Raw genomic sequence first — 19,066 nt, 5'->3', positions numbered from 1 at the left:
TCAGAACCAGCCTCTGGATGATGATCCAGTTAAAGTACCTAGAACGACAATAACTACCAAGAATGTGTTCAGAAAACCCTGTGAACAAAGCTGATTTGTATTTGGCTTACATGCATGTTTGATATTGAGGCAGAAATGTTTGTTTGAAAACTGAAAGCCTTTAACATACTGTAGTTGTGTGTGTCTTTCTAACTTGCTTTAAACGCTAGCATAGTTGATGAAAACATGGTGTACTTGTTCAATATTGTGACGTTTTGTGTCAGCCGTTTTGTGTCAGCCATTTTCCAGTGATCGCTTTTCTAAATAAATGCTGTGATCATGAAACTCACTTTGGTGGTGTCCAATTGCTGGAATGAAACCGTTACTGATCTCAGGACTGAAGCATTTCAAGACTAGAAATAATGAGTCAACATGTCCTAAACAATTCTAAACCTTTATTTTTCTAACAAGAGTGAAAAGAAACAAAGGCAACATTAAAATGAAAAGTTTATACACGAACCCACGACAACTGTGTGTCTGCAATATCAATAATAATAATAATATTTGAACCCAGGAAACAAAATAAGTTGTGACAAGTGAGTTACAGTGAAGTTACCTTAATTTGCAAAGAGAGAACGAGGGAGGGAGAAAAGGAGGTGAGACTTAAAGGAATAAAGTATTGAGCCAAAAGGGAGGGGTCGCTTAAAAAAAAATAAATTTTAAAAAAGGCATCAAGGGGAGGAAAGGGAGGAGAAAGACAAAGCCAAGAGGTACAGATATCCATTTTGGGAAAGTAGCACCAAAAACATTAATGCCTGTTTTTAACACTTCCCAAAACGTACTTTTATTCAAAATGCGTGTCCCCTCAAAACAGCATCAAACACAAGAGTCAATACAACTAAAAAAATACAAGTGTGACCGCGGTGCTGTTGTCCGAGATCAGCAGTCAAAACCTTCGCTGTACCTCAGCTTCAGGATCCATGCCCAAACAGAACGGCCTAAATACGCCCCCATAGCTTATCCAACTTCAACGAGTGGGCTCAAGTGAAGGAAAACGGCAACTGCCGGTGCCGAGACGGGCTTCGGTTGAACTAACTTTAATACAGTTGGGAAAACGTAGCATACTGACTGACCTCAGAGACAACTCTAGACCAAAGACACTCCTATTGCGGTACGTCCCACATCGGTCCAACACAGTCTTAATATGTTCACAGGAAAAATGAGTCCAGGGAAGGTCGAGAGTAAAGGGTTGGGTAAGACAGCGAGTCTGAGAAAAAATAAAATAAAAAATCAAGACTGGTGAGATATGGCTGAGTTTAGGATGAGACGGTGGAGTGTAGAAGAAGAGTCATTGCTCCGTTAGTGCCTGCATGTGTGAATGAGGGAGGAGGAGGAGGAACGTAGGGGACAGGGATGGGGATGTCCTGCATCTTTCTAGAACTTGTCTTCTGGCATTCCTCCGACTAATCCGTCTAAACAGAGATCCAGCGTTGGCTATATCACAAAATCTGTCAATGGAGAAAAGCAAAACATGTTTTATCTCAAATAAAGCTTAAGCTTTAAAACTACAACAGCTAAAAAGGGGGCAGTTACCTCTGGATTGGTCTGGACAGGTAACCGAGGGGAGGGGCTGAGGGGACAGGTTTTCTTTGACTCGGAGGCGTCCAGCGACCGCTCTCCGGCCCCGTCCCCGCTGCCTCCTCTGTGGCCCTTTCTCTTTCGTTTGGAGTCCTTGGCTCGTCCGCGGTTAGTTCGCCTCTGCTCCTCAAGCTCAATCTGAGAGACAGGACAAGAATATTAGAGAGGAAGCTGCAGACATCAACAAAAATGCAACAAGGCAATAAACACAGCAGCCCATTTTACTGTTTCCTCCTAAAATAAAACCTGCTAAAAGGTTCAATCATTCAGACTTTCATTCTTGATGCAACAGAGGAGCGTTTGTAACGACACAAATGATACGAACGCTAGTAAAAAGTACAAACTCTTTCATACTTTTACATCATCTGTGACATGAGACATGTATGGCAATGGTTTCACACTACTCCACTGATCTACAAGTGGCAGTAATGTACCAACAAAAGCACAGAAGAAGAAGAAGACTGCTACAGCAAGCAAACGTGGTTGTAAACAATGCAGGTTTTAGACCTTGAAGAAAAGTCTGCTTTGCCAGGAAGGAAATGCATTCAACATGTCGGCTGTGCTTTAAAGGATAAACTTAAGCATTTAGGTGAATAACACTGAATATAAATAGGGCCGGGCGACACAGCAAAAATATACTACCACGAATATAGGTCATTTCATATCTCAGTATCGAAGTCTATCACAATGCAGCATATTTTCCTCTTAAAAAGGTCAAAGTTTGTTCTCCTGACCTGAATGAGTGTGCGCAGTGTTTCTCTTTGTGGAACAGAAGCAGCTTGCAGAACTCTGTGGATGTTGAGCATCTGGTCCAAGGACACCTCCAGCAGATCTCCTTCCAGCTGCAGCTCCTCCAGCTGGACTTTGGTGGCTGGTAGGAGCTCCACCACCTGGCCTCTGAGCAGAGGCAGCAGGGGCAGCAGAGAGCCCACGCCTGAGCGGGACGAGAGCAGAAGGGAAACGTTGTGAGGCGCTGCCGTCTCAACTTTTGACATTTACTTGAAAATGAAAACACCCTCTTACCTGTAATATTTGACTTCTTGCTGATGCCATTTTCACATCCAGCCTGTGGGCAAACAAGCATTGTATTGAACAGGCAGGTTGGATACAGTACGATGAGAAAGAAGCAATTCAGTGTATTTGAGTCAGTTGCACAGTTTACAGTGAGCAGTCTATATTTGGTTTAATATCATAAAGAGAGTCAGAATGAGGTGTTAACCTGAGTGCCGTTGCTTTCCTTGGTGTTCTTTTTAGGTGAATTCTCGTCCGTGAGATCAATGACTCCTTCCTCTACTTCCCCTCCCTCGGAGTCCGATAAAACGATCACCGAGCTCCCCTTTGTGTCCTTTTCCACGTTTTCCTTTTTCTCGGTTTCACAATGGAGAGTCTCTTTAAGTTCTTGCAGCCGCTGGAGTGCCTGCTGCAGCTCCGGTGTCTCCAGGGCCTCCTTGGCTCGGCCCTGCCAGGTGATGGCCCTCTCTGTGAGACACTGCAGCGCTTCTCCTTCGGGCAGACGCACCGGCAGCCTCTGCAGGGCGACGAGCAGCGCCAGGATGGTCTCCAGGCGCGGGCGCCGTGACCGCTGGCACCGCGGGCACAAGAAGCGCGAGTCCCAGTCCCACCAGCAGAGGGGGTTCACCGGCGGTCCGGAGGAGGGGAGCAGGGCGGGAGAGGGAACACAGCCCCCGTGGAACCAGTCCTTACACAGGTGACAGCGGAGTTGAGGCGCACGAGACTGACCGGTGCACACGCACACCGACTGAGGAGGGGCGGTGCAGGTGTGGTTACCGTTCTCCTTTACAGAGTCCTCCGAGTGGCTGGATGTGTCCGTCTCCATGGCGTCCTCCCACCTCCCGTTCTCCTTGTTTTCTTTGCAACTTGCGGCGTTAAGTCCAGATTTGCACATGTTCAATTTCTGTAATCGTAGCAGTGCCTCCTTTTCCTGGTGCTCCCCTTCTTTGAATGCCATCACCTAGAGACAAGGCACACACGACAAGTTCACAAAACTAGTATTTACTATGTTAGAGAGATTCAAAATGAACAATAACATGTTTAATAAACTCACAATAGCGGCAGGGTCCCTCAGGTCCTGAGCAGAGAGGCCCAGAGTGTTGGTGTCAGAATCATCTAAAGGCTCGTCCAGCGGCTCCAGCTCATCTTGCCTCTCTCTCCTTTTTGCACACGGACACAACACCTGCAGGGCCACACTGCAGTTTAACGCATGCTCTTATGAAGGCTGCCTAGCTCTATACAGACAACTCTTTGCTCTATGTTGACAGAAATACTGTCTATTTAAAGCTACGGTGGGTAGTGTATTCAGAAAAAAGGAACTGATGTCATCAGTGGGCTGCATTTACCATCAGCTCTGATTGGACATCCAAATAAAAAAAAGGTGGCAAATTTTCCCTTCAAGTACAATTTTAGCATACAGTAATTATTCATTTCATTGGCATTGCTCACCTCTAGCAGACTGTGCTGACTGCTCTTCTTCAGGAAGGTCTTGGTGGCCTTGTCCCTCCAGGAATGAGCGCTGGCTACCTGCAGTTCCAGCTGTCTTAACTCCTCCATGAAGACCGGCAAGTCTCTTCCAATAGCCACCAGGCCCTCCAGGTCATCCAGGCACGGGTAATGCTCCCCATTCTGCACCAAAGGAACAACGTTACAACATGAAGGTGCAGCATGTTCTGAAAATGTCAATGTAATTACAAATCACACCATTACAGAGGGGGTAGAATAACAAAGATTGTTTTTGCTACCTGGATCTCCTCGAGGTCCGTTACCCAGGCGCGTGCTCGAGTGAGACAGTCCTGGAGAGCGAGAATGTTGGGCAGCTTGACTGGAATTAGCTGGGCCTCATTTACTATTGCCTCCAGAGTGGAGAGAGGATGCTTTTGCCTGAAAGAACAAAAGAAATGTTGACATCATTGCACCAGGATAAACTAGTTGCAAAGGGATGACAACCCCCGTGGCGGGTGAAAGACAAAAGTGTAAGGTGTGACTGGTTGGTCGTACCTTTGCTCGAGGCAGATCTGAGCTTTCTCCTCCCAGCGCTCCGCGATGGTGAGCAGCTCCTGTAGCTCTGCCATGGCCGTCTCCACAGACACACTCTGGGGTACGTTGCAGCCTGCCTCCATCAGGTTTCTCAGAACATCCAACATCACCTCCTGCCTTTCCCCTCCTTCTGTACCCAGTGTGCGCCTCACTTCTGCCAGCCAATGGCCCTGCTCCTTTAGACCCTGGAGTAAACTGCACTCCGGCACCACAACAAGCAGCTCGGCCCCCTGCTCCAACAAAGTCTGCAACTGTTCAGGTGGCGAGGAGTCCCTCCTCCAGTCCCTGTCGTTGGCCAGCAATTGAGCCCGGCTCTGGAAATCCTCCACTGTCCGCAGAACCACCTTGAAAATCAGACGGCACAGAGTTAAAGCGCAAGTGTACGAAACAAAAATACAAGCTAGTTTACTCAGAGTGACGTCTCACCTGCACTTCCTCCAGCTGGGCGATCACACAGGGCAGGTTCTGCATCTTCTCTACCAAGGACTTCAGCTCTGCCGAAGTCATCTTACTTTCACTAAAGGACAGCAATCAGTAAGTGCATGCAACTGTAACAGTTAGAACGTCTACTCAACATTTACACTATCTTACCCGGTCTTTGAGTTACTGAGGAGCTCAGTACTGGTCCGCTGGCAGCGTTCTATGTCTTTAAGAACAGTGTTGAGTTTCCGCAGAAGTTCGTTGTCGGGAAACTTTTTTTCCGCCGCTTCCGTCTTCAGCATCTCCAGGTCGTCAATTCCTGCAAATCAATAACCGTTTGGTCTTAGCGCTTTGTTTTAAGATCATAATATTATTTTGAAACAAAGTTTTAAGGGATACATTTATGTTGATTTCCCACCTGTCTTGTTTCCTTCTTCCTGCTCAAGTGCCTCTTTCACTCGGTTGGCCCAGGAGTCAAAGGACTCAGAGCGAACCTTTAATCGATGCAACATGGCTAACAGCTCATCGAGGGTATATCTGTATCTGAAAGTGAAGAGATCAAATTAGAAAGACTGTTGTCACTCAGTGGATCGCGGCTCACTGAAAAACATATGCGCTCACACTCACAGCTACACGAGAGATAAATACCTGAGGTAGAGTTTTTCAGTGGGGCAGTTGCACAGATCCTGAGTGTGATAGAGACACACCAGTCTCTCGGGACAGTTTGAGCAGGCCAGAGCCGAGAGGAAGCACGTCGTCTTACAATTGTCACACTGTCTTTCGTCGTCGGGCAGCAGCTCAAATGCCTCCCGCTCTGCTTCAGTGATGCCCTGCAGGTTCAACACACAGATGTTATTAGACAATCAGATGTCATGTAGTATAATTTATTCACTTACACATGTTAAGTGAATAAATAGGGAAACAAACACTCTCTAGGATCCATTTCTGTGTCTCACCCTTTCCATGAGACCCTTTCGCAACTTCCTCTCCTCCTGAACAATAATGAACATTTCCCGGTGCGTCGCTGCAGCCAGGTTGAGGTCTAGCTTCTCTGGGCTGGTAGCCATCTTACAGGTGAGCTCTTCGTGGGAGAACACACAATACCTCGTTAGACGCCGGTAGTGCTCAATACAGGACCGGCCAGCGGGCAGCTGAGAGGGGAGAGAGAAGAGGGATGTTGATTACGCAGCACTGTGTGAACGATGTGAACGATGTGAACGATGTGAAATGACAACTTGAGACAGCGTAAGCAGACGTACCCAGTCCGCAGTGCAGAAGTTAACGGCTTCAGCAAAGTTGTATCCCTGATTGAAGCCACTGTGGTAGGCTCTGGGGAAGGTGATGACAAACTCGCCAGCACACTGGTTGGTACGAACAACCTGCCAATCACAAAACGCTGAGGTCAGTCAAAGAAAAACGTTTGACCCGACCATGTTTCTGCTGAGTGCACGTGTGTTTATGCGAGACTGACCGGTACGCCGTGAGACATGAGGATATTTGGGTTCATGATGGTGACCAGCTGGTGCAGGAGGTCAGGTTGACACTCAAACAGCTCTGGCGTCAGCTTCTTCATCACCCCCTCAAGTCGCTCAGCTGCCACAGAGGGAACCCCGTACCACGTCTTGGGTTCACCCCTAGAGATGATAGTTTGGCACGAGAGTAAAGAACAGAGAGGGAACGTTATAGTATTTCTCTCAAATTACCGTTCCAGGCAACATATATTCTCTACGTTAAAAGCTGTAACTGATAAAACCCCAAACCCACAACAATACACACAAAGGATTCTGTACCAGTGCAGGTAGTTGATGGAGTAGCTCCAGTGATCCTCGATGTGCCAGCAGAAAGCTGAGAACACCATGCCGACATACAGCCAGGGCACCTTCATCCCAGAGATGTCTCCGTTAATGTGGCACAGGAGCGACTGCTCCAGCACGGGCATCACGTTCAAGTTCCAGCCGCTGCGGGCGTATTCCTGAGCAGACAGAGGAAACAGTGTGCACTGAGAATAAGCACTGGACTAGGATTATGAAACGGTTTGGAAACAACCCGAATACAGGTACCATCTAAACTACACCATTACTTTTTTGAAAACATTGTAAAATCAAACTTTTTCTAAAGGGAAACACTGAGTTTTCTATTCCAGAACAGCCAATAATAGATTGCTTAATCAACTCGGAGTATGTTAAATCAACATAATAGAGTTAAGCAACATTTTAAATATATTTGGTAAATTTGAATCTGACGGGGACAAAACACAGGGGCCAGCAAATTATATCGATCATTCATCGATTATAGATTTCAAGGTTCAAATTGTCACTTTTAAATTTGAGACATCTCATTGTATCGTGACTCAACAGCATTCAGTGGCTTTACTTAAGATACTTAAACTAATGTGGCAAATTTAAACACAATCACTGAAATGCTGTTAAAACACATTTAGACTATATGCAGCCTAAAACGCTCCTTTTTTGGGTGCAACACAATCCGGCTCACTAAGAAATAAACATATCGCCTATATTGTAGGAATTATGTTCCATAAGTGCAACAAATCGCATCATGAGTCATACGAGTCTAAAGCTTCACACCGATTTTTACGATTTAAACTGAGATAAACATTTCGGTGGTATAAAAAAGGACACGCTGAGGTTTTATTATGAGCCGAGAGCGACATAATGCGGCGTATATTTGATTGTGAGGGCATAAAGTAACAAATTTAACCCACCAGGATTTAGACTTTGACATAGAGTAAACCTTCAATAAACACTTTTATGTGGAAATCGTTTGTGTCAGAGGAAATAAAACAATGTGTCTGGCTCTGAAAGAGAGAAGAGACAGACAGACCTAGAATTGAAGAGTTTCCCTCATCTCAGAGTTTCCACAAAACCAGCCTTCTGAAACGGCCCAGATGGATTTCATGACACATCACTTTAACGTTGATGAGCCTTCAAGCTAATACTTCACAGAAACATCAATGAGCATACCTCCTCTTCCTTTGTGAGCTCCTTCTTGCCATTGTTCATCGGGAAGCCGCTGCCGAACTCTTTGGAGTGGATGTCCGCTCCGTACTCAACAACCACGTCTTCCTCGATGCTACTGACTAACCTCCAGAACTCTCTCTCCACCAGCTCAGTGGGAACCATCTACACCGACAACAACAACACAGAGGCTAGAGATTAGTCGCGCCATCAGAGATGTGCTTCACAGTGAAGAGGTGATGTCTTGTGTGGCTGCGCTCACATGAACAGGCATGTTGAAGTAATCCGCTTTGAAAGCATCGGCCATTTCCCCAAAACTCTGCAGCGTGTACTCTCGTGTGGCCTGTTCGAAGCCAAATGCTTCTGAAGGTTTCTTGCACTCCTAAAAAAAAGTTAGAAAGTGAGAGAATCATAAACAAAGACTCGCCTTGTGGGTTATAGAAGAAACGCAACAAAACATGGCATACAGTGATTATTACGTTAATTAAAAACATGACATGTGTTCGTCAACAAGCTTTTCTTCTGTGACTAAGACGATGACAACAACGTCAATAACACCAACAGTGACGATAGTGAACATGCTATATCTTTCAAAGGATGATAGAATCCATTCTTAATCATTGTGTTTCATCAGATAACAATAAAATAACATTTAATGTGGAATAAATGTGAATAAAATTGAAAAAATATTGTTTTGGCTCGACTAGATTTACTGAAATATTCAATATAATGAAAGAAAGACAATTGGCACAAGATTAAATTAAAAAATTTAAAAAAAGCTGACAAAATTAAGAGAGAACCGAATTTAACTAAAAGTTGACTTAAATGCAACGACTTTTCTGCGACTAATACTGGACTAAAACGTTCTGAGTTGTCGTCGACTAACACTAGAGTCTAGACCATAACTATGAAAAACAATGACTAAACTATAATTAAAACTAATAAGCATTTTGATAAGCACTGATGGTGCGTTACAGTCACACAGAACATCTTTACTTACCTCTGCCAAACACTTCGGGCAACGCCAGTTGCCTTTGGGCGGATCTGTGAGCGGGGGCAGCAGACAGTAGGTGTGGTAGTTATCATCGCAGCCGTCACACAGCAACAGTTTCTCGTCATCGTCTCCCCGACCACACATCCGACACACGAAAGAATCCACCTTTGAAAAAGTGACAAACTAGAATTACTACCTCGCCGTTGTGTGCCTCTGTTAATCAGTCGTGTTGCAGTTCACATCATTTGGTCTACTTACACACTGCGGGTTGCCGAGGTTGCGTCTGAGCCTCATGGTCATTTTGGTACACGGTCCATCTGTAACATTGTCCCCCTCCTCTTTACCACCCTCTACCTGTGGTTCTTCCTTCTTCACTTCTGTCTTCACTGTGATGGTCGGAGGAGGCGGTTGGGGGCTCGATGTACCGCCGTCACTCGGCTTCTCTTGAGGCTCCGGTGGCTCCGCTTTGACCGAGGTATCACCAGGAGGCGGAGACACGCTGTCCTTGATGGTAACAGTTTGAGGCAGTTCATCTAAAAATAAAAAAATAAAAGGAGTGTTTTGAGTACAGGGCTCCAAGTTGGCAGCTTGATTGTATCCAAACCAAAGACAAGCTCTCCAACGCCCACAAGTTATTAAACTGAGCCAATAATTGAGGACTTGTCTCGGTCTTAAGTTGTTGCTTTAGTTGATTCAAAAATAATTGTTGTGATGCAGTGTTGCCTCCAAACTTCCAGGTATCTCAACATTACGTTTACCTTGTAGCTTTTACTAAATGGGTCTAAAAAGGTGTTGAAGTTTAGGTTGTGGTCCCGGGACTTACCTTTCTTCCTGATGCCTTTGTACCTTGCCTGGAGTCCGAGTCCCATCATCTTCGGCCCTGCGCCGTAGATCTGAAGCTTCTTCAGTTCGGGGTTCTTCTCGATGTCTTCCTCTGTCGGTTCAGGCTGTGGATCAAAGTACATTTCCGTCATGAAGGCGTAGACACACGACAACCGCTCCCAGAAGCACACAGAACCGAGCGAGGATCGAGGCCAAACGCAGAACAAACATGAGAGCACAGCAATGCCGTCACAAGGAGGGATTATGCTCGGTTAGAAGTTAAGGAAAAGTTAGCAGCGATCACAGTGAAAGCTTAAACGTTAAGACTCACCACCACAACACGCAATCACCAGAAGTTGCAATCATAAAGTCAGAGTTTTCTAATTATCAAATCTTCTAAGCATATAATATTTTAAGTAAATTTAAGTATTTTGAAAAAGTTGAATATCCACTGGTTAATGAGTTGTTTTTTTGCTTAAGTTGGACGAGTTACATTATCTGATTATGAGTAGCTGTAGTCTCGACATTTATCATTCATATTACCCAAAAGGCACGTCATGTTTATTTCCCATTTATGTGTTTCTCTGCAGTGTCCTCACTTCAGACATGTAGTCTTATATACAAATTGTGTGGAAAGATGTAATCCTTAAATAGTTAGCTTGTGGATCAGAGTTGTTTCCTGTTCCAATCACATTTCATCATCACGCCTGACTCAACAGACAGAGTATTAAAAGTATTGAATGTGTGTTTTTTGTTTTGTTTGTTTTTTTAACATGGTCTTGGATTTGCCTGAAGTTGATCTCAAAAACTGCTGACTTGGATTTCTCTCCGACAACTTAAGTGTTCTTGACTTCAGCTTCGACACCGCTGCATTCTTAGAGATCACCACATTTCCTCTTCTCACTTTCTACTAATGAAGGCGTATTCTGACCTGTTCTCATCCCAAGAGGACCTTTTATTTTTTTATAATAAACAGCCATAGACCTTGTTTTCTTGCAGCCTTTGGATGTGTGGAGACATACGGTGAAAACAACTGTGAAAAGTTTAAAGCTCCTTCAAAATATTTCAGGGTTTCTGTTTGCAAACATCGCTAAAACGCAATAATAGTTACACGTAACAGTTGTGAATTATTTGTCATTTTAGACTCCCTCCCTTCTATTAAATTATTTTTGCGCTACCTTTAGTTCTACTCTGCCATATGATTGCAAACAGTAAACACGACACGTGTATTCAGCAATGTAGACAAACACCGAAGGTCTTAACGTCACTTTCAGTAATCAGCAGATCTAAAAAGCACAAAAAAAAGGTTCCAACTCAGAGCTTGTTATTTCAAACATGCAGTTCAGATCTAATCCGAGAGGTTTGGCTTCTACTTGCACTTAGAAATCAGTCTGTGTGCACTCAGAATGCAACCTGTATTCCCACAACAACAAGAATGTATGCATGTCATGACAATTTTGTTCGTGCCATTCGAGGCACAAAAACTGGAAACAATGCCACAAAAGAGATCATTCAAGACTTTGTTCCCCAAGAAAGATTATGAAAGAAGCCCGTGGGTTTTGGACTTCACCACTCGTGTGCAGTTGCACCCTCTTCCAAATGTAACTTTGGCTGCCCATACATTCTTGTATAATTTCTGTGTAGACTATATAAGTAGGACAGGGATCGGAGGCAGTAGACAACAAATCAGATCAGCAGGGCTCGATGGTGGAGGACAATCGAACAAGTAAACCTGGAAAGACTTGGATGCTTCAGTGATTTAAGACTCCAATATCTTACAGTCTATCCTCAGATTATGGTCCTCTGCAAGTCAAACCCAATCAAATTAAAGCTACTAGGTTGTGTGAGAACGCCTGCAGCCACACTGGTAGCTGCTACAGCGAGTAGACTGTAAGGCAAAGCAGCAGGAGGCACACAGAGCCACAAAGCATTTCAAGCCAAGTGCAACCACAGAGACAGAGCATGGGTGAAAGAGAGAAAGAGCATCCGCCCCACAACTCTTAAAAAAAAAAAAAAAAAGTGTGTTTGGCTATTGAGGTTGAACTGAATGTGTGTGCAATTTAGGACATTTAACACATTAGTTTTTGGCAGAGAGATCCAAAACACCTTTGTCCAACATTAATTAAAAACTGTAGAAAGCGGCCAGGGATATCTTTCTCTCTGTGTTCATCGTCTGGTCTAGATCTGGGAGATAATGGTGATTTAATAACTTGCATTCCCCGTCATTGTAATACCACAGTTTTCTATGGCTTTTTAAAAAGGATGCAATAGTCATGTGACCCTATCATGGGTTGAGAAGTGTGGTCGCATGTTAATGAAAACGTTTCAGTGGTTAGTTAAAAAGCAACTTCAGAGCGGGTGAGGTGGTTTAGGAAAAGAGGCAGGAAGAGAGCGGGGCGGAAGTTGAGCTCATGTGCTCGAGAGGCAGTACCGCAGAGATGAGTTGAGAGCCAGTGGTGAGAGGATGGGGGGCCAGATCCTCTGGACCCTGCAAGGGGAGACAACAACAGCAACGATAAACTAAGACAGGAGGAAACAAAGGAGATGCGAGAGGAAGGGAGAGATCCTGGAAAACACAAGAGCCACTAGTTGTCACTGGGAGACATTATGAGAAATGATGTGGATCTAGATGCTGAAATATTTCTTTCAAATTCAACATGAAGTATATTTTGGGATGTTGAGTAATTCTTTGGATGTGATTGCATAATCTAAGGTGTGTTTGTTTCAGTTTGCAGCCCAATGGACCAGCATGTTAACTGATAAACGTGGATACAGTTCAGCATTTTCTTAATACAAGCTGAACTATTATAAAAAGCAGCCTATTTGAGCCAACCATACTTCTGTTATCTCAGTCCATTACTAAGAAGTTATTCTCTATAAAGTGATTGTGCATTCATATACAGAATGTGTAGGCCGTACAGGCTTTAACAACATGGGGGGAGGGGGGAGGTTTACATGTAACAAGCATGAGAAAACAGAATGATGGCCAGTCCAGAAGTTGAACTGTGCAATGGTTGTATTAATGAAACACAAAACAAAAACAAAAAAAGTTGTGTTAACATGAGGCTGATGAAATAAACAATTGTGTGTCTGCCAGTGAGATGGAAGGAAGTGGGTGAACAAAGCAGAACACAAAGCAATGGAACAGAGAGCCAGAAGAGCAGAGTTAAGCAAAGCAGCATGGCGGGATGGAGAGTAAGCGAGCAGGGGTGCGCTCCGAGTCACATCTTCCAGACACTGCCACTGAAACCGATGCGCACGGGCTCATGGATAAGCACTGCAAAAGTTAATAACACGACAGCATGGGACACTCAAGAAGATTGTCATCCAACAAACACTGGAGTAGGTGGTCGGCTTGACTTATTGTTTGCCTGTAATGACTCTGTCGTTAAACTATTAGATGCTAATAACGCTTTACAATGTTAGCAAACATGATAAGAGCTGCCAGCCTTCTATGTTTGCTGTATCGGAAGCATATATCTATTGTAGACCGAGTGTTTAAAGTCCTGGAAAACAATCTGCAGATTTCTCTCAATTACAACATATAAACACACAGTAGTTTGAACATTCATTAGTGGAACTTCAATGTATGTTCAAATTAAACTGTGGTTACAAGTCTGATATTACTATGAAACATACAGATATTATTTGTAAGGGCTTTGATGGTTTAAGTTCTGTTGGAAACCATCCTTGATAACATCATCGTAGGTCAGGACAGCCCGATTACCTGGTTGTTAAAAGGAATAATATGCAACACTTTACTATTCAACAATGTATAGACCAATAGAAAAATAGTCCCTCTTAATCATCACTTATGACCCAGTAGAAGTGTGTGGCGGTGTCTGTATCTGCAGAGACTCTGCCCTCTGTCTGTATTTTCTCTTGTCTTCTTATTTTGCCGTGTTCGGGACTCTTCTGATCACTAGCAAAGAGCATTTAGACCCCACGTGGGGGTGTGAACCCCAACCAATAAGCAGGCTGTGCAGCCCGCTCTCATTCCCAGGCCAAACACTGCCGCTTTGTCCCGCCCCCTCGGCGTAGCGAGGCTCAAGATACGTGGCACTCTTTAGCGTCTGAGAACGGGTTGTTACCTCGCTATACGTTTTGATGTGCTTCTGTGTGTAGGTCAGCCTCTCTGGTGTTTGGTAATACTGTATATATATCAGACTGTGTATAGGCACAGAGCACAGACAGGCCTCAGCCAGATGAAGTGTGCCTTGGGCTGCATTCATTCAAAATCCGCCACATTCCCACAAGGATTCTGAAGAGGTGTGGAAATGTTTTTTTGGGGCTTTAGGACGTAACCGACATGAGAATTATGTTTTATTCTTCTGATTCACGGCTTTCACGTTCCCTCTTCATTCACTCTCTATCTTGTTTGACCAACGCTGCGCTCTCTCTCTTTCTCGCTCGCTCGTCGAGTTGGAGCAACTTTTGAATGCTGTGTTCAAAAACAGCAACCAACAATGTGACTCGATATTACATCTTCAAATACATTCCCAGGTTGAAATTCACACTTTGTGCCATTACTTAAACAAAGTCATTGCACAATGACCCAAACCCGTGGTATTGAAAAGCAGCTGAATAAACAACAATGTTATTTATTTCTGAATGATTTTGAGGCAGCGGTGTGCATGCGGAAATGTGATCCAAAAAGCATATTTAAGTGACCAAAGTACAGTTCAGTATAGGGTTAGTGGTCACAGATGTATGCAAATTTATTGAATGACAAGTCGGAATAGAAACTGTCACTCACGTCAGGTTGGCAGCGGTTTGCTCTGCGTCCGTAACTGCTTGTTTTGGATGGTTGCACAGACTGTCGCAGGGGGATGGAGTGTGGCTTGTACTCTTTATCCACCTCCTCACCATCATAGTGCTTTGGTTTGCAATGCTAGAAACGAAATAAAAAGAGTTTATATGAAAACCCGTAAAAAAAAAAAATATATATATATATATATGATGTACCGTACTAAGTCTTTTGATTCTGATCAAAACAATGTGTACAACACATCAAGTAGTTACTTAGCTCCTCTTCACAGATGGACTAGTTTTCAGGGGTATCTATTAACTCATCACTCCTGGTAACACAAAAAGGACAGACGGGAATGTGTAGAGTGTTACCGGCATGCTGGCACCAGAGTGGAACACTTCAAAGGGGTAGACGATCCTCTCGTAGTGCGAGCGCAGCAGAGAACCGATATTCTTGCCTGGAGGGTAGCCAAGCCTCTGGGCCACACGAGCCCAGCGCCGTTCCTTACAGACCATCTCAAAACCTCCTTCATCGGTCACGATCTGGAACAGAAAAGCAAGTTCAGAAAATCATATCGAAGCAACAAAAACATCTAGCTTCAAACGTACTTTTACAGTACAAACAATTCATGTAATATCTACCCTTGACAGGCTGAAGAGATCAAGGATGCGCCTTTCAATATGTGGGATTTTCAAGGAGGATGCCTGGACCTCCCAAAACCTGGCGATGCGGTCCAAATAATTAAGTTTCACTCTGGTCTCCGCCTAAAATGAGATGCATGAGGGACCACCATGAGTACTATGGCCAATTCCATTGTCAGCTTCAATTATCTATCAACAATGTACAATGCAAGGGAAAGGAGAGAAACTTACCTCCAACTCATTAAGCCTCTGGATGCGGGGTGTGAACCGGAATGTATCCAGCTCCACTGAAAACGGCGGTTGCCAGTCCTATTTGGGAGCAAAGACATGCAATTAAACTTGTGTAATTTATGCTTTGATGGTGACGTCTAACATTTAAGGAGCTCACTAAAAATACCAAATGAATATGGACGTGGGATATAAATAAATTAGGGTCCTTAGTTTGGGCTTAACCCTGGTTTTACTTTGGCTTAAAGGCTCAAGAACTTGGCCCAGCTTTAACCAGGACGGATAACCAAGGCGGCCTACTAAAGAACAACTGATGTTCACACTATCAGCAATGAAAAGCCTTCCTCCTCACCAATAAATTCAGAAGAAACGATCATTGCTAAAGAAACTGCACCGTCAGTTAGTAGAACTACCATATGTATGATTATGTCCACCAAGCACTAAAGATAAGCAGTGCTGTGGTGTTAATTTACACACCATTTGCAGTTTTCCTCCAGTAAACCTCTCTATCCTCTGCTGCAAAAACATCTTGTTAAAATGTTTTAATCTGTAATGAAACTCTGATAATGTAATTATTTCCTAATTACATTTTTTACAAATGACAGCTAATCATAGTGTTGTGAGAGAAGCAATAAATGTAATTTGTGGAACATAAATGAGACTAATCATAAATATAAATCTTGTTCTGGCAGAGTATGTAGAAAGAAAATGACTTCCTAAACCCGCTTTATTGTTTTTATAGCTACTTCGTGTATGAATATTCTACTAATTAAACCCTGCTGAATCACCATCTTTGATAATGCCTTTCAAACGACACAAACATCCATAGGAATCAGTCATTTGATCTCATATTAAACACGCTGCTCTTTGTTGTTGATGATGCACATAACGTTGTCATCGTCTATCGACTAAAACAGCGAGTCCACGTACCGTTTACTTAGTACTCAAACACTTTCAACCCAGTGCATGCTACAAATGTTACACATCGAACCCAGTGAGCATGTCATTTCTTCAACATGATCCAAGCATTAGCAAATATTTACTGGTGGAGGTCGAATTTTGCAGATTCCAGACTTCTCTGCAATTGGACGAATCTTGGCAATGTAGCCCAGGGGGTCCTGAAACTCCTCCCATGATGGTTCAAACACTGGACACTCCGGAGGAGGTACAAACTCTTCTCCTTCCATTGCCCTGAAAACAGGAAGACAGACAATACAAAATGAGTCAATGGACTATAATAAGCAGTTTATGTATGCAACTCTTGTTTTTCATTTGTAGATAGTAGCCTAAAACCCTGAAGCCATGCATATGTTGCATTTGTTGTTTTCTGAATTGATCTACAGTTTCTTCATGACTTAATGAGCTCCAGATTCCCGAGGGAAGTTCAGAGTGCTGTAAAAACACAGATTTGAATGAAACTGATATTTGAGGATACTTCAGAAGATACATTTACAAAAAGCATGTTTTTCAATAAATGTTCCCAAATGAATGTCAACGGAAACACATTTTACAAAGGTAATTTAAAGTTAACATGTTATCTTAATTCAATGATGAGTACAACAGATTAGTGTATGAGAAAATAAAAAGCCTATCATACAGCTACGACACAATTGTATTTGTTTACTCTTGCTCATACTATTTCCTGGTCTAGCATGGCATTGTACTGTTGTCAGCTTTAAATATATGGCCACTAGTTCCTCTGCATGTTTCGTAGTGCATTATTTCCCACAAAACTTTACATGCTAGCAAATAACAAGAGACATGGTTAATCTCAGGATGAGGATTTCTTTTATCCCTGTGGTCCTTGTGAAAACCCCTCCCCCAACACAACAAAACAAACGCCATGCTCAGGGCCCAGGGTGGAAAGGGGCAAACGTTGTAAGTACTGTTTTATCAATCGCAGAACTGAGCAACAATCAAATTATATAAATACAGAATAGATTTTTTTTCTCCCTCAAGTGGTTCAGTTTGCACTTGAAAAATAAACATTGCTTTGTATAACGTGTTTGCACATGAGTCTTCCTATAATAGTATTTTATTAAATTCTTTCCTGGGGCATTACTTGCATAAAAATCATTATCATCAACTTGATTCTGGGATTTCAGTGACATGTGTGTCATCCATCTGATTCTGCAAAGGCCTTCAGACAAACAATGGCGTGGAGGCCATGAACCCAAAAAGGTATAGAGGAGGCCATGAAGGCATCACTGCCCGCAAGTAGGTTGGGCCACATTAATTAACACGCTCCAAAGAGACACATGACAATAAATAAAAAGTCACTCAACTGCATAAAGCCAAATGGTGACATTTAAATGTCAATATCCATCTGATTAACATTACTCAATAATACACATTTCTTAACTGGCAACTGTTAGCGAACTACTAGCTACTAAACTTGGGAGAACTGACGTTAAGACCTTACCTTCCAGCGACGGCCTTAGCAAAATAATTAAGAAAAACGAAAATGTATCCAATTCAATTACTTATAGTGGGTTAGCTAGGTGTCATTCATGGAGTCTATTTATGTCTATTGTTCAGCTATCAGAGGCGATAAACGCAACTTCCAGCTAACGTTAGCATCAAGGCCTCCACTTTTTCGCAGCCCAGTCCCATCGCCTCCCACGGCTTTAGGTTACGCTAACTAGCATAGTTAGCTAACGTTGACTAAACGGCTGTGGCAAAACTCAATGTAAACGCAGACAAGCTAACCTAGCCTCCACACTCAACCACACTGTGCTATCAACCAGAGAGTTAACGTTATTTATATACATGTAACATTATCTATGTCCACATGCAGTTATTTGTTGACCCCCTTTACACGACAACGTGTCGTTGCATTCCCGTAACTGACCCGAAGACACCTCGATGTCCCGGGGTGTGATAGGGCCGGTGGCCGTTCTCCTTCCTCTGTTGTTGTGATGACTGGTGGTTAGCTAACGTTGGCCAGCTGTGCTCGGTCCAGTTGGCTAGCTTGACGCTGCTAGCAAAGTTGACCGTTTTTCCAGCCTCAGTTCTCCATATACTCCGCTCTGTCTAACACACGGGTTCAAAACATGGATGGCAGCAGTTCGTTTAATAGTAAGCGAGGGTCTAAACTTCATCAATTATGTCGTTATCAATCATTTCCCGACCAACATCATCACTCTCTTCAAGCCATCCTATCTTTCTTGATGAGACGCCATCTTAGCTTTTTTTCTCACGACCGAAGCACAACCTCAGAATCTTCACATCACGTCCCTCACGTTTACTCCCTGAAAGTAGTACCCACGTACGCCAATTCAAGTCATGTAACTGTACCGGGACCGGCTGTAGAGTCGTTGCCTAAGTCAAATTAACTGTGCCACCATGCAATACTCTCATCACAAATAAAAATGTAAAATAAATAATTGTAACAAAAAAAATTGAAATACATCATGTTATATGAATTACACCATTGTATAAAAAGAAAACGTGACGCTTTTTCGTACTGTATTGTCTTATTGCAGGCGTGTGCCCGCAGCACTGGCCGAGGTGGAGTGATATAATATATATATATATGTCGTTATATAGTGTTAGCATAAAGTACAGG

General features: G+C 43.4%; 1 protein-coding gene across 2 annotated transcripts; it reads right to left on the bottom strand.

Moving 5' to 3' along the window:
* Nucleotides 1-414: 414 nt before the first annotated feature.
* On the bottom strand, nt 415-18,703 carry kdm5c (lysine demethylase 5C). Of its 2 annotated transcripts, XM_076099008.1 has the most exons (29): nt 18,350-18,703; nt 16,542-16,689; nt 15,502-15,579; nt 15,271-15,393; nt 15,001-15,171; nt 14,636-14,770; nt 12,311-12,367; nt 9,881-10,004; nt 9,316-9,590; nt 9,064-9,222; nt 8,326-8,445; nt 8,070-8,228; nt 6,879-7,060; nt 6,560-6,722; nt 6,348-6,467; nt 6,045-6,239; nt 5,737-5,918; nt 5,507-5,631; nt 5,260-5,407; nt 5,095-5,185; nt 4,630-5,012; nt 4,374-4,512; nt 4,078-4,257; nt 3,683-3,811; nt 2,837-3,589; nt 2,641-2,683; nt 2,352-2,551; nt 1,573-1,755; nt 415-1,487 (listed from the first exon to the last, which is right to left on the bottom strand). In XM_076099008.1, exons 2-29 carry the CDS (start codon nt 16,683-16,685, stop codon nt 1,479-1,481), a joined length of 4,770 nt encoding a protein of 1,589 aa, XP_075955123.1. In that variant the 5' UTR covers nt 16,686-16,689; nt 18,350-18,703; the 3' UTR covers nt 415-1,478. The 2 variants fall into 2 exon arrangements, with proteins under 2 accessions (XP_075955123.1, XP_075955131.1); XM_076099016.1 differs by lacking the exon at nt 12,311-12,367.
* Between the last annotated feature and the right edge of the window lie 363 nt (nt 18,704-19,066).

This window comes from Anarhichas minor, unplaced genomic scaffold, assembly GCF_050575085.1.
Source record: "Anarhichas minor isolate MPS153535 unplaced genomic scaffold, ASM5057508v1 ptg000003l, whole genome shotgun sequence".
In the NCBI taxonomy this organism is placed as follows: Eukaryota; Metazoa; Chordata; class Actinopteri; order Perciformes; family Anarhichadidae; genus Anarhichas; species Anarhichas minor.
This window is presented reverse-complemented; position numbering and strand designations above follow the sequence as displayed.